The sequence below is a fragment of the Alligator mississippiensis genome, chromosome 4, assembly GCF_030867095.1.
Source record: "Alligator mississippiensis isolate rAllMis1 chromosome 4, rAllMis1, whole genome shotgun sequence".
Classification (NCBI taxonomy): Eukaryota; Metazoa; Chordata; order Crocodylia; family Alligatoridae; genus Alligator; species Alligator mississippiensis.
The window spans coordinates 124,516,117-124,531,411 of NC_081827.1; the positions used below are offsets into that span (position 1 = coordinate 124,516,117).

The 15,295-nt window shown below is 36.7% G+C and overlaps 1 protein-coding gene across 7 annotated transcripts in view; it reads right to left on the reverse strand.

Moving 5' to 3' along the window:
• The window catches only part of RECQL (RecQ like helicase), a 58,839-nt gene that overhangs the window by 43,011 nt on the left and 533 nt on the right, over positions 1-15,295 (reverse strand). For 6 of the 7 annotated variants that reach the window (XM_059726565.1, XM_059726564.1, XM_019489475.2 and 3 more), the window contains exons 2-10: positions 14,031-14,109; positions 12,218-12,412; positions 9,837-10,016; positions 8,305-8,411; positions 7,112-7,310; positions 5,859-6,025; positions 3,395-3,476; positions 1,791-1,939; positions 1,123-1,240 (exon numbers count right to left, since the gene is read on the reverse strand). In XM_059726565.1, the coding sequence (XP_059582548.1) occupies positions 1,123-1,240; positions 1,791-1,939; positions 3,395-3,476; positions 5,859-6,025; positions 7,112-7,310; positions 8,305-8,411; positions 9,837-10,016; positions 12,218-12,412; positions 14,031-14,046 (1,213 nt within the window). In that variant the 5' untranslated portion in view covers positions 14,047-14,109. Of the gene's footprint in view, positions 1-1,122; positions 1,241-1,790; positions 1,940-3,394; positions 3,477-5,858; positions 6,026-7,111; positions 7,311-8,304; positions 8,412-9,836; positions 10,017-12,217; positions 12,413-14,030; positions 14,110-14,912; positions 15,031-15,295 lie in introns of all 7 variants that reach the window. The other variant, XM_059726561.1, reaches the window with a different exon arrangement.

Consider the following 15,295-nt stretch of genomic DNA (forward strand, 5'->3'; position numbering starts at 1 on the left):
AATGCATTTGAAACAGACTTTGGACTTTACATAATTTAGGACCAAAATAAAAAAAAAAAAAAAAATACATGAACATACAGTACTAAGGATGCTTGCTTCTCTGTGATAAACCCTGCCCATGTTTACGCGCACATGTGTGGATGCTTACTACTCTATCAAAAACCCTGCCCATATTTGTGAGTGTGTGCACGCGCGTGAGTATGCAAGTGCGGTCTCATCGTATGACAGAGAATTCAGCAGATCATATCAACTAACAAGACTTCAGGAATTTAACGAAAAGCTTAGAAGCAGAAAGGCAGATTTACCACATTCTTCTATGAACATAATAAAACATAAGGGCTAGTTAATACTTAAACGTAGCATTCATATTTTGCTCTCAAGCAAAATGCAAAATTTACAGAATAAAATGTGTGGCCTTCGAATGGCTGAATACAGTCATAATGTGCAACTGAATGTCAACAGAAGCAGAGAGTTAAGCCTAATGGGTACTTCTGGGGGGAGAGGAGGGTTTGGTTGTTGTTATTGTTTTTTGGGGTTTGTTTGTTTTTTAAAGATGCCATCCTAAAAATGTACTGAAATCCAATTTAAGAGATTTGTCAGCTACACAATACCAGTTACTTTCTAAGGGATTCAAGTCAAGCAATAAAAAGAGAATTTAATAGGAAGACAGTTGTTTAACTGCCAGGATATCAGCAGCTACTAAGACCTGAGCACTCAAATACAACTATCACCTTGTGTAAAATTATTTAAAAGCATCCTTTTAAAAAAGCAATTACATTTAATGAGTAATCAGGGCAGGGAAATTGTTGTCTTGTAGCTATTTGTAAGTATGTCACAGAAGCAGCCTGTGCTTTAAAACAATGCAGAAAACAAGAGTCAAAACTCAGAAGGACCACACGCTTATTTACATTAAGGCTGCTTTCCACCATTCTGTAGTGCAAAAGGACCTCACTGCAAATATAAAATTTATACTCACTTTAAAGCCAATTGACAATGCTACAGTGGTATGGAGCAGCCCTGGTATAAATGAGAACTGATTCCAAAGCACAATGCCTGTATCAACCTATTGCAACTACAAGATACAACTGTGCTCTTTGCCAGTACATGACATTTTCACGATACCTGCACGCCCGCTCTCTTGATAGTAGTTTTCCATAGATTTGCTCATCGAATGGTGAATTACAAACCTCACATCAGATTTATCAATTCCCATACCAAATGCAACGGTTGCCACTACCACCTGAAACAAAAGTAATAAACTATCAGGATGCTGTTCTTACTCAGTGGGCGAGTTTACACGTGCCAACAATTCAAAACAGTAAATGCCAGCATAGTTTGGGCCTGAGTTTATTGCTCGCAGGCACCACGTCTGAACAAGCGCTCAGGACCACAGCATGTTGAGCTGGTCAGAGCAGCTGCAGCTGGCAGAGGATCCAGGGACAGAGGGGGGTCAGCCTGCCAACCCAGGGCTGCTCCAACCCACCTCAATGTGTTGCAGAGGGATTGGCTGGGACACAAGGGTGGTCCAGTGTAGGACTAGACAGCAGGCAACCCTGTCAGCATCTACACATTTGTTGTGGTGCAGTAAATAACACCGTTGCAGTATAATACTTCTGTTTACAAGTACTATCCTACAGCAGTGTTTATTAGTTTATTGCAGCCTAATAGTGTTGCATGTGTAGATGCCAAGACTTTACTGCAGAGTTAATCAGTCAGTTTAACAGTAAAAGTCTCATGCAGATGCACCCACTGAAGTCAGATTAAACTCAGTGGAGAATTGTATACATGACCTGGATTTTATTGGCTGCCCATTGCCTGTGAATTGAGGTCTTATCCTTAACATCCATATTTGCATGGTAAGCTCCTGCTTTAATTCCCAACTTCTGCAAGCTAAAGGTAACCTGCTCTGAGTCCTTCTGGGAGAAGCAGTAGATAATTCCTGCACACAAAAAAAAACAAAACAAAGAACATTTTTAAAAAATGTTTACCATATATAATAAAATGTAAATTCTGTTTCTATGCAAGGTGCAGGGTTTAGTAGCCTTGAGAATAACATACACCATCTCATCTGTGCACAAAAATAAACTTTGTGTGCCACCCTAACATCAGCCATCTAAAGGATTCTCTCAAGTGCAGAGAAGATAATTCAGTCTCCATATCAGTTCTAATTTTGGACTGTATGACAGACAAAGAACATGAGTACAAATTAGCAACATAATGATCAAGGGAGAGAACACTTACCCTTGGAAATAAACGGAGATTTTAAATTAGTTCTGGGGGGTTTTTTTAGCCATTGACCAATCTGTACTGGGGTTAAAGAACTCCGCAAGCAAAACTGAGTTTGAACTACTCTCAGACCTATTACCATCACCATTTTACAATGGAGTAGTTATTTTTCACTTGTTATGTCTTAACATTTCAATTTTCATTAGTTTTCAGCTCCCAATTGGAGCTTCTATCTCTGCTACACATGCTTAAGCCTCTTGGCTCCTAGTGTTGACCAGTGTGTGTATGCGTCCTCCCTAAAGACCCTCACGGTAACCATGTGCAACTAGTTTGCTTTTTCACCATCTTCAGAGTGGCCAAGAATGTTCTAGCCCTGAGCTAAAGGGATGAAGCCAATCTTACCCTGTAATTACTGCTCTGGCTGAGATTGGGAACAGGTACTGAAATGGACAGTGAAGAGCTTACTCTTAATGACTGTTACTAATACCCAGAAAGCACATTTGATTCATATGCAAGAGGTCACAAGCCAGACCAGGAGCAGGGAAAGTAGTAAGTTAGAAGAAATTTTGAAAGGACTGGGGAGGTTAAGGAAGGGAAAATATGATTGGGACCCAGAAGGTGAGCAATACGCAATTTGGTCCCACCTGTGAAAGAGTGACTTGCCGAACCAGCACAGAAAATCTGTTCCAAAAGGATATAATGCTGTCCTGAAAAATTGGTTTTTACCACCCTGACAAGTCTTTTCTCTTCCTGCAATCCCCGCTTCATTTACTACATACAATACAACTTTTACAACAAGTAAAACAGGGAGCCCTACACAAACTCTCATTCACAACACAAATCCAGTGCCAAAGCAGCTCATCCTGTATGCTGAACAAAACAGGGATCCTGCAGGGAAAATAGCTTTCAATCATGTAACTAAAGACAAGACAGACTAACAGCAAGGGACATATAATTTAGTAAAAGTTTAAAAAAAATACAAAATTAACTACAAAAATTGCTAGTTAATAGAAGGGATCTTTATTAAAAAGTTAAGCAGCTGTCCTCAATTCTGCTAATACATTGGAGAAGTACCATAAAAACAGAAGCCTGCTTGGAAAGGATAACATCTTATACAATTTTCAATTACCTTACCTGAAAAAAATAACACTGTTTTTATATTGTTTACCTGAGAGCCCTTTGTATCTTCCATGGATGATCCTAACAATCTCTTCCATGAAGTCCTCAGCATTTGAAGGCTTTTGCCGAACCTAAACAAATAAATAAATAAAAATACATATATTACTGATAAATTGCAAAGTTGTTCAAGAGCAATTCACCCAGTTTCCCACATAGTCCTCTTATCATACAACACTTAGAACAGCAAACTCAGTTCCTCTATGTCATATTAAATGAAATAGTTTGAATGTTTGTAATAGTTGCCCATTAGCCAGTTTAGGAAGAAGACAAGATTTATCTTCTTATCTAGGCCATTGTTTTGGTCTACGTGCGGAAGATCCTGACTTTGCTCAAAGTCTTAATTCTTGAATTTTATCTTTAGAGGCCTTTAACAAAGAGAACCTAAAAATGACCCTTAAGCAAATATCCCAAATTCCAAGAGATCAAACCCTAGGGCCTTTGAAAAAAAAAAATTGGAAAGAAAAGGTCACTTGCAGTGGTATGGAAGTTCCCCAAAGTAATTAGAATAGTCAAGAAAGAAACTGATTACCAAGCAAAAGAATCTGTTGAGTAAGATCCGAGCCCAAATTTGGGGGTAGTGACAGGTTTGGGTAGGAGGGGCCCAGGACGGCAACTCACTCAATAAAAATGGTAACCTACTCTTCCAATTTGGGGGTAAACTTCACTTGCAGAACAACGAAGGAAGAATCGCAAGTGTAGACCGGATCAGACTGATCACCTGAACCACCCTCTCCGTGAACACGAATCTCTTAGTTCACGCTGAAGCTGCAGAGCGCCCGAAAGGGACTGAAGGGGACTTAGTCCTATCACTGCTGAGGCCAGCCCATTGAATTGTATTGCTGAGGCGAGCCCATTGAACCGTACTACTGAGGCCAACCCATTAAATTGTACTACTGAGGAATGAAACCATATTTAGGTGTTTGGCTTCTCGGAATTCTAGGATTGTAAGTATATTATGAAAATAACAGTATTGATTCAAATTTAACTTTTAGTTGTAATTGTAGTTGTTTTTGTAATACTAATTCTTATAGCATTGTTTGGGAAGGAAGTGCATTCGGAGTATTGTTTCTGATATATGTAATTATTGTGTTCTTAATGTTCATGGTATTTCTTAAAGCTAAGCAGTGTTATATGTGTAGCAAAGAATTTTAAAATAAAATTGTGTTGTATGAATTAAGTGTGTAATCATTGTGAAATCGTGCAAGTAGCTAAAAATTTCCCCAGCCAGTGCATCAAAATGAATCAGTAAATTGTGTGGGATTTTCTCTATTCCATAACCCACTAGAGACACTCTACTCTTTAAGATGAATTTTTCTTGCACCAAGGTATTTATGTATTCTAATTACTTTTTAGTTGGATTCAACACGCTATGAAATTGCCAACACTCAATATTGAACCAGCTAAAGGTTACATACTTGGGAAATCTAAAGGAGTTTGTGCTGAGCTATGATTTGTAATGCTTAGACTATAGCACCAATTCTCAACTAGGGTGCCATGGCACCTTGGGGTGTGCCACAAGGTATCAAGAGAGAAAGAAGCAGATAAGTACAGGCCCAGGTAAGTCCTCACCTGGCCAATCCCTCACCTCCACTGTCCAGCCTCTCTGCAAGGAGGTAAGCACTGTAATATATAAAACTGTTTTTTGGAAGTGGCTGTTACTCAACTCATGAAAGTCATTACAGTATGCCTTGAATCCGATACAGAGAGCCTGGAGTCAAAAAAGGTTTAGAAACACTGGATTATAGCATAGCTAAGAACATGGTCATAACATCTACTACAAACATAGGTAAGATACATTTATGTCAGTCTGATGATTTAAAACACAAAATAAAACAGACCAAGAACAATATTAGAAAAGGAAATATTGTAATTTGATTAAGAGCAGACATTATAGCCATAATACCTGACTACATGCAATTGATCAAGGTGTTTCTAGGCCAGACTCCTCATCTCTTTCCTGTGTCCTTACATCCCACTTCTGTTTTTTCCATTTTTTTAATTTCCCCAGTCAGAAATTAATATTGAAAAAGTAAAAAGAAATGAACTACCAAAGACTTAGCTTAGTAAAGCTCTCTAATAAAAATTAGAGCCATCTAATAAAAAAATTATAGCTAATCAGTGGTTTTCTTTCAATAAAGACTAAATACTTATTAGAACACTATCCTGGAAATAAACCAGTGCCATGGGAAAAGATGATTTTCAAAGGCTGCATGAACAGTAGGGAGTCATCCTCTTACTGAAAACTATAACAACCAACTTTGGTGACTGTGAAACACTTTCCTCAGACTATTTAAAACAAACAAACAAACAAACACACAGAAAAACTCCCTCACTTAGAAAATGAAATATACTTTGTGTTTCTGTAACACCGAGTATAGCAATGTCCTGATCCATGACAGGGGCCTCTACACCACAAAACGAGAAGTAAAAAAAAAAAAAACAAAAACACTCACTTCATAGAAAAGATTAGGCCGGTTGAAAGACGCAGTAAATGTGATGCATTTCTGAACACACAAAATTTTCTGGGCATCCTTTAAAACATGACTTGTTGCAGTTGCTGTCAATCCAATTAATGGAGCTTTGGGAAATTGTCGTTTTAAGATACCAAGTGACTTGTAATCTACATAAGAAAATAAGGGGAAAATATTGGTTTTGTATACAATCAGTTTCAATCTGAAGAGATGACAGTTGTGTACTATTACATCAAATCTGCAAGCTAATCACTAGTAACAGAACTCATGTACACTTCCAAACAAGGTGCTCAGCAGACTGTACAGGACTGACAGAGTGACAGGACTGTTCTTGTAACATATTTACAAAAGCATTCTCATTTCAGAAGATACCATACAGTTAAATGTAGTTAAGAGAATTATAAAACAAAATTAACAAATTAATTAAAATCTACATAAATTATATTTTGATCTGTTTAAATATAATTGCTAGCAACCAATTGCCCTCAGTAACAAAAAACATATAGCCCAGCATACATATAAAAAATTAGCTCTGTCCATAGTATTCGTAAGACAACCTTTAAATGGAAATTTATTTTTTAAAATAATAATTTAAAAATACTCTGCAAAAGCCTAGTAGACTGAGGACTCTAGTTTTCTTTACATTAAACTGTAAGTTTTCTTTAACAGAATGAGAAATAACATCTGATAAATACTAATTATGTATACCAAACAAAACATGAGACCACAACAGTGTAATTTTTCTTCCTGTAAATGATATTTAAAAAGGTCCAAGTTCATCCTACAACATTTCATGATATGGCTAATATTTGTCACCTCTAATACAAAGATAATAAAGAACATGAACACTTAAAGTCTGAGGATGAAACATGCCATTTCAAGTTGACCAACTGGTGACAAAATGATATATAGACTGTAATATTCCATAGGTAGCACTTCTGTATTAGAGATGCCTGCTGCAGTTTCTCCTTTCAACTGTTAGAGTGATATCAATCTGCTGAAAAATTGCCAGTGCAAGTGTCCCTGACTTGCCTGAACCTAGATCTTAGTTAAAGAAATAAACCACTTTTGAATCATACTAAAGGAATTTTAAAATCTCTGAACTGCACACAAGTATTTTCTGTGCCTTGATAATTAAATGTATGTCCAATACACAAAAGGAAGCACTTTGCCTCGTTCCCAGCCTTATTCTTCCATCATTATCTAACTGCTTATACAATTCTGAATGAACATACCAGGTCTGAAGTCATGTCCCCACTGACTACAACAATGAACCTCATCCACAGCAATACGAGCAAGTCTTCCTGCTTGATAAGCTTTCTCCAATTTCGACATAAACATTTTACTTTTTGCAATTTTCTCTGGAGTCATGTAAATGAGTTTGAGGTTGGAGTTCTTATCCAACATTTCAGCATGAACCCACTTCACATGTTCCTGTTAAAAAAATAGTGATCTAGATTGTTAGGACTGTGATTAGGAATAGGATGTTAACACATCTAATATCGCTTCATTTTAGGATCAACAGGTTGTCAACCAAATTTGAGTTGAATGCATACATAGTGAACCAAATGAGACATAATGGCAAGACTGCATATGATTCTGCAATGGGTCACTATAAGTGAATACACTTATCAAGCAGACTTTAATATTAGCATTAAGGCCACAGAACTTTAGAAATATTTTTCTGTACTGTATGGTGAAGTGTCTTTGTTGTTGTGCAAGATAGCGTGATAAACATGTCTGTAGCATATAAAGTAATTTCACATGCAAAATAAAAACTGTCAACTTTTTTAATGGCTTTTCAGAGACTTCAGTTCTTGAAATATTTGTGCAATTTGTCACATCACATGAAAGCATTAATTAGAAAAACTCCACCCCAAAATGCATATTGAGCAATTGGACAATGCAATACCATTAGTCTTCTTGGCCCTTTTGACAGTGGATTTATATTCTGAAGCAAATGACTGAATTACAGCTATAACAAGTCTGCACTGCTAAGAAAATTAAGTGACATAATATTGCCCAGTATCTTTTGTCTGATTTCTGGATTAAAAAGGAAAAAAAAAATCATTTAGTAACAAAAATATCCTAATACCTCCAAAAACATTATGGCATTAGCTCCGCCCCACAACATTATGTTAATTCTATGCAAGGATTTTAAAAAAATAAAAAAACAAAACATGAAAACCTCCCAAAAACCAGGTATATATTATTTTTATTGATATTATTATTAGCATCATAGAAACACTGCCAAATGGATTTTGTTCCTTGACTGATAATTTGTGTGACAACTATGAAATGGTATGCTAGCAAATAAAATTATACCATCCATTTAATGACACTGAATAATATAAAATGCAAACAAGATGCAAAAACTTAATTTTGAAAATGTTGCAAAATGACGACAGATTCTGTCAGTTAAACATACCTTGCTACTTGAAGCATTCAATGAAGATGCCGATATTCCCAGCTGCTGTAAAACCATTAGTTGATCTTCCATGAGTGAGATCAAAGGACAGATCACAAGTGTGAAACCTATGAGAACAAAAAAAAAAAAAAATCTTGTATCTCATCTGAAAAATCCAGTTCATAAGATTTCTCTCAATTTGAACAATGCAACAAAAATCCTGTATGCACATGTACATTTAATGCAAATACTGCAGGACTGAAGAGTCACAGAATGAAGTCTTTTTCTCAAGAGCAAGTAAAGAACAGAAAGTAGCAATGAAAGCATCCCCAAATGGTAACACCAATGCACATCAACTCTATTCTGGAGAGATTACCTATAAATAGCTCAGCTTTCATATTTATTTAATTGTAGGCTTCTTTGTTTGGGTAGCCAACAGTGGTCATCTTGAGAACTACACATACGACCAACAAAAAGAGAGGACTGGAAGACACCTCAGGAGGTCATCTAGTGAGTCCAACCCCTTGCTAAAGGCAGGATCATTCCTGCTTAAAGCATTCCAGTCAAGTGTTTGCTCCTGATGGCCAGTATTTGCTGCATTAACTGTGTAATACAAGGCCAAAGTGTGCACTGGGTTTCAATGGAGTCACTCCAGAGTGCAAGACTCGATTAACTTCATATGCACAAGCAAAAAATTTCAAAAGCAGATAACTGTAGTTAAGTATCCAAGTAAATATTTAAACACCTGAATAAGTCACCTGATTTTCCAACATGCTGAATCCCTTTTAAATCAACAGTGCTTAGACATTTGGAAAATGAGATCACTTAAGTGTGGACCTGAAAAATTTAGGACCCGATTCATTAAGCACATGCCTAAATGGAATTAGTACTATTGAAGCCAGCAGAACTATCCCCATGTTTAAAGAGAGATCAATGCTAAAGTACCTTGGTGAACTTTAAGACCCCTATTTCTGAGGGTCCTAGCATCTGGCTCTAGAAGTTCACCAGACACTGTTTACTACTAAAATTTTTCGAAGAGGATATAAATATATGATGGAGAATTTTGTGATATGCACCTTTATCCACTGACAACTGGACTTAAACATCTTAACAGCAAGAGACATTAAACCAATCATCAAAACTAATAACCCCCAAAACAGGTCACTGTGCAACAGGCTAATTTACCTTGGGACTGAAAAATGCTAATCAATAATTTGTTTCTTTTGTTAAGAAAAGGGAAAAAAAATTATAAAATCTAAAAACTAATAGTCTCTTCACAATTTAAGAGAAAAGAAAAATTGCAACAGAATACATTGTTTTTAAACAATAAAAATATGTTTCTGTAGGATCTGAAGCCAAAACATTAAGAAAGGAAAATACTTAACACTAGAGAATTAAAGTGCAAATCAGGGACACTTCCACTGGCAATTCTTCAGCAGATGGAATAACACTTATAATAGATTTATGCATGTAGCACTTTCTCTCCCCAATTAATAATACAAAGTGAAAACCTGAAATCCATTTACTTTTACATGACCTTTCTTCTCACATACCATCAGAACACACTGCTGGCAACTGGTAGCACAGACTCTTTCCGCCACCTGTAGGCATGACAAGAAATATATCCTTCCCTGCCATTGTAACGTTTATTGTTTCAAGTTGTAGAGACCTAAATTTCTGGAGTCTAAAGGTCTTTTGTAGTGCAGCTGTGACATTCTCAGACCATGGAAAATCTGTTAAAGAGAAAAAAAAGTAGTGAAAATCCTTTCATAAGCAATGGCATTTAAAATATAAAACAAAAAGACAACTACAATGTAGAAGTGACTTTTTTCTGAAATTGTCTTGATGGTATATTAGGCTAACTTTTTAAAAAGCTCAAAAGGCATCCACAAAATTTGCCTGTGTAAACTAAGTGACAGAGTGCAAAGTTATGCTTTGTATGAATTTGTTTTGCAGACCATTTGAAATTTAAACACAAAGCTTAGTCTCTTATACAGTGATTCTTAACCAGCATGCCTTGAGAACCTCTCAGGGATGCCACAGGATGCCAAACAATGTTAGCACTGTTATGTGTGCAAGCATGGCTCACAAGGTAAACCCAGAGATTTCACACAGGAATCCACAGCAGCAAACACATTCTGACCTGCTGTGGTCACAGTTCTTTGCGACAGAAAAACTATGCTATTTTTCTGTAGTTAAAAATTGAGTGAAAGCTAAGAACTAACATTTTCTGAGGGATGCCTCAAGTCTGAGAAGGTTGAGAATAATAATATAATAATATGAATTAATCCTCAAAAGGAAATCCATGAGCACATCAAGGACCTCAATATACTGACTTTTAAATGATGACTATTCTATTCAACTGATATGAACATGAAACGTATTATGCCTGACAGCAGTTGCTTCCAAGGACAAGTGCTAGAATAGTTAGGATACTTTAGTTAATTTTCAGGGCAATTCTAAACTCATGCTCCTCAAAAAGACATAGGCATATTCAGGAAAACTAGAGGAGAAAAGATGCTACTTGTATACATGCAGAATGACTACAGTGAGATTAAGTAGTGAAGCAAGAGGCATAATATGCTCCAGGATATTCAACAGGTGAGCCTGCATTTCTTTGCAGAAACATGCCAGTAACCTTGCCAGCAAATGGAAACAGGCTATCGCTCATATAATGTTTCAAATAAACAGCATTTCCACAAGAAGTCTCCATAATCCCTTCCCAAAAAAATAAACAAGAAACATTTTTGCCAACATGCTGAACAGGAACCTCCAGCTGACAAAAGCACAACAGATCTATTTTAAGTGGCAAATAATGGGACAAAAACTCAGCACATCTATTTCAGTTGGAACAAGAGACTTGTCAGCAATTCTTCATACTAGTAGAAAAATAAGTAGAGACCTACCAAATTCATGACATAAGTGGGCTGCACAATGGCTCCTTTAATCTTGCAGGCTGCCCTGCATTTCCTCCCCTGCTAACTGGCAGCAGGGCCCCCTGCTTGCTCCCAATTGGCAGGAAGACAAAAACCACAGTTTTAAATATGGTGCCATTTTTGCCTCCCAGCCAGTCAGCAACAAGCACCACGGCCACCAGGGTCCCTCAGCCAATCAACAACAGGGGTGGGGGAAGGGGAGAGTGGGGGGAGCCTGCAAGATTAAGGCACTGCTGCACAGCCCACTTCTGCCGTAAATTTGGTAGGGCTCTAAAGATAAGAAAATAGAAAACCACTGGGAATTCTACCATCTGGGATCCAGCATGGAGAAGATGCAGGTGCTGGATGTATGACTTTAAATCATGATCCAAAGCCCTTTCATAAATTAATAGAGTCAATCGGAGTCTTTCCATTGACTTAAATGGACTTTGGATCAGAATCAAGGTTAGCTACATTTATTCATATATGTACATACTGCAGCATAGGCTGCTAGTCTGCAACGATAAATTTTACTAGCGAAGAGCCACACTAGTAGCCAGAGAGTATTACATTGTGTAAGGAGACATGAACAACATCCTTAAAAAAAATTCTTGGCCCTGTACTTTAACTCGAAGTTAATAGGCAGATCTTTAGTGTTACACATAGTAAAATAGCAAGATTAAAATAAAGTTCTTCTGGTGAAGTTAAACGAGATCTCTGGATCTAGTATAACGTAAAACTGAGGATAACTAGTTATTACCAGATTAGTACTCAGAATATCCAAGGATGCAATTAATTTAATCCAAATTAATAAAAACAAATGGCTATCAAGGTAACCAAAATATAATGCTACCCCCCCAAAATGAAGCAGGACAATTATGACACACCGGTGGACTGAAATACTGTATTTTCACTTTCTTGTTGACACAGGTAATTCTCATTACATTCCTCCCATAAAATTGCAATACTTTTGAGTCAGAATAAAGGTGATATTAGTAACTGAATTTGATTTTGTAAACCTTGTTTGTCCCAAGACTTAGCAGAATCATTTGTTTGGCTTCCCCCAGCTTCTGAATCATCTGAAAACTGTTTTATTTTTCTCTTTAACACTGTCTTTTTATTAATAAGCTCCTGTTGTCTTTCCAGTAGTTCCTCAATCTGGATTTCTAGCACCTGCAGTTCTTCATCAATGGAAACCAGCTCTTCCTCTAACACTGAAGGAAGGGAGAGAGGAAAAAAAAAAAATCAAAACTATCATATTGCATCATTCATGTTTTACTAATGATAACTTCAAAGGGTGCCAGATATTTTGCACCCGTTGACTGGCAGACATATAAACGAAAAACAGCAACAGGGTGGATTTAAGTCAAACCGATTTAAATCATGATTTAAATCACTGGTCAGAAAGCCTCAATTAATCATTGTTTTCCACAAAAAGTACATTCTTGTTTGATATCCTTTATTCATTTAACTTCTGGAAACTGCACTTTCAGAGAAAGGTAAAGACTTGATTCTGTGTACACAAACTTGCAGACAGACTGATGGGTGGGTAATCTGGTCTATTATCTCTCACCTCCATATACTGCTGTGAACAAGGATCTTGTCTCTGGAGACAACAAACCAGGGTGGATAAAAATCAATGATTTTTTTAAATAGATTTTATTTAAATCAGATCTTTTTTATTTATTGTATTTCTTTTTGCTAAGATGCTCTAAAAAACAAAACTTATATAAAGATAGTTTTAATTTAAAATATATTAAAGCTCAAAGATAACATCATGGAATAGGGATTATAACTTCTAATTATATACTATTTAAGACAATCTATTCATATAACCTTTTAGAAAAGTTTTATAAATAGGCCACAACAGGCCATGGACTATACTAAGGGCCCAATCTTACAGGGTTTCGAGATTAGTAAAGATTAAAGAAAACCACTCAACCCAATGGGACTCAGTGCTCAGACTAGAAGATCCCATTAAACATCTCTGTGATGCTTAGTTTCAGTTCTCAAACTGTGGATTCATGTCTCCAAAGATAACATCCTTGTTAACAGCAGTATATGGAGATGAGAGAGAAGACCCGATTACCTACCCATCGGCCCTCTTGTATCTCTGCAAATTTGTGAACAGTCAAGCTCTTACCTTTCTCTTTCAAGAAGTTAAATGAATAAAGGTTAAATGAATAAAATTAAATGACTATCAAACAAGAATGCACTTTTTTGTAGAAAATGATTAAATCGAGTCTTCCTGACCAGCAATTTAAATCATGATTTAAATCAAATCCACCCTGCAACAAACTCTCCCTATGCCTGAAGAAGGGTGTTTGTGCCTGAAAGCATGAAAAGAACAATTTTCTCTAACTATTTAGTTGGTCTAATAAAAAAATACCCAAAGAACCTTGTCTGCCTATGATCTGAGTATGACCACACTGCTGCACCCACTCTGGGCTGCCCTTGTAGATACCTAAAGAAATTAAAAAAACACAGTGTTGGATGGTGCCAAAAGAGTGCCACTGTGAAAACATGCCCCCAAAAAGTCCTGTGTTGCATATGTAATGTGATAAGAGCCCATCAAATTTCTGTTCTCCTGGCTGAGAGTAGACCTAGGAACAAGATAGAAAGCACATGCAGAAGCAGAACAAAGCAGGGCATATTTTCATGGCAGCACTCCACAGCACCACACAGAGTAGTTATAATAGACCTTGCAAAACCATCTTCTGCTTGAACTCAATTAACGCAGTTAACCTGCAATGATGATAACGTTCTAACAAACACGAAGAGGTCAGCTCAACTACAGTGAAGCAAGTGCTTACTATTTTAATTATAGCTTACCTGGAAGAGCTGTCATCTTAAAAGATGGAAAAAAAAATAATTCTTAAATAACGAATATTGTCTAAGGAAGGGACTGTATCTGAAAAACAAAAAGGTGCATTTTGTTAATAACCTTTATTCATCTATACTTTTTTTTAAAGCATGGGAAAAGATTAGGAGAAGATTCCAACAGAAACGAAGGGAACGCCAAAATCTGTTACACCTAAAATTAGAAGGACAAAGCATTTTTTAAATATATTGCATGGACCTGTCCTACTCTGGCAAGATGATGGCCTAGACTTTAACTTAGTTCTCTCCCTAATTTCTGAGGAATTATGAAAAATTATTACTTGTAAAACTTTTTTAGAGGCTTCTCATGAAGTTACATAGAATGTAATTCACCAAATTATTTGCACTCTGCATTTGCTAATACAAAGCAAGTTGTTCAGTGTTTAACTCATCTGACCTTATCAGCATAAACATGTCCAACCAGAGGGCATAATATATCTGCTAGGCATGAAGAAACTGACACTAATATGCAAACAAATTCATAAGGAGACCGGGGACAGATTCCTAAGCATATGGTTTGCCAGACTTCCATGCTAAGGGTTCAGGCAATGTGGGTCCAGAGTCATCTCTCACAGAAATCAATGGAAATCTTTCCCTTTCTTTTAAATAGTGGGCAAGGTGTGCCTGAGAAAAGTAGTTAACCATGTTAGTCTGAAGTAGAAGGCAGGATAGATTTGTATCTTATACACTAACCAAAGACAGAGAGAGAAGGGAGAAGAGAAGAGAAGACTGGAATCTCTCTATGTATGTATAGAGAGAAATAAATATATATATATATATGACACACACAGACACATTAAGATTTTGAAAAGGGAGGGGGTACAGAGATGGTACCCAAGAATAAGGTTTTCCAGACTTCCAAGCTAAGGTCCTGTGTCAGCTGCTGCAGATATCAATGGAAATGCTTCCCTTTCTTTTAAATACTGGTCAAGATGTGCTCAGTAGACATACTCTGAAATCAAGTAGAAAGCAGGATAGATTTGCACCTTATAGACTAACTGAAGTAAGGGTATGTGTGTGCGTGTGCATAAATAATGGCAGGCTGGGGGGTTTAAATAATGGGAGGCACAACCAGGGGTGTGCATGTGTGTATATATATATATATATATATATATATATATATATATATATATATATATATACACCCCCACCCATATTCTTAAATCAAATAGAAAGCAAGGTAGATTTGCACTCTATATGGGGGGGAGGGGTGTACA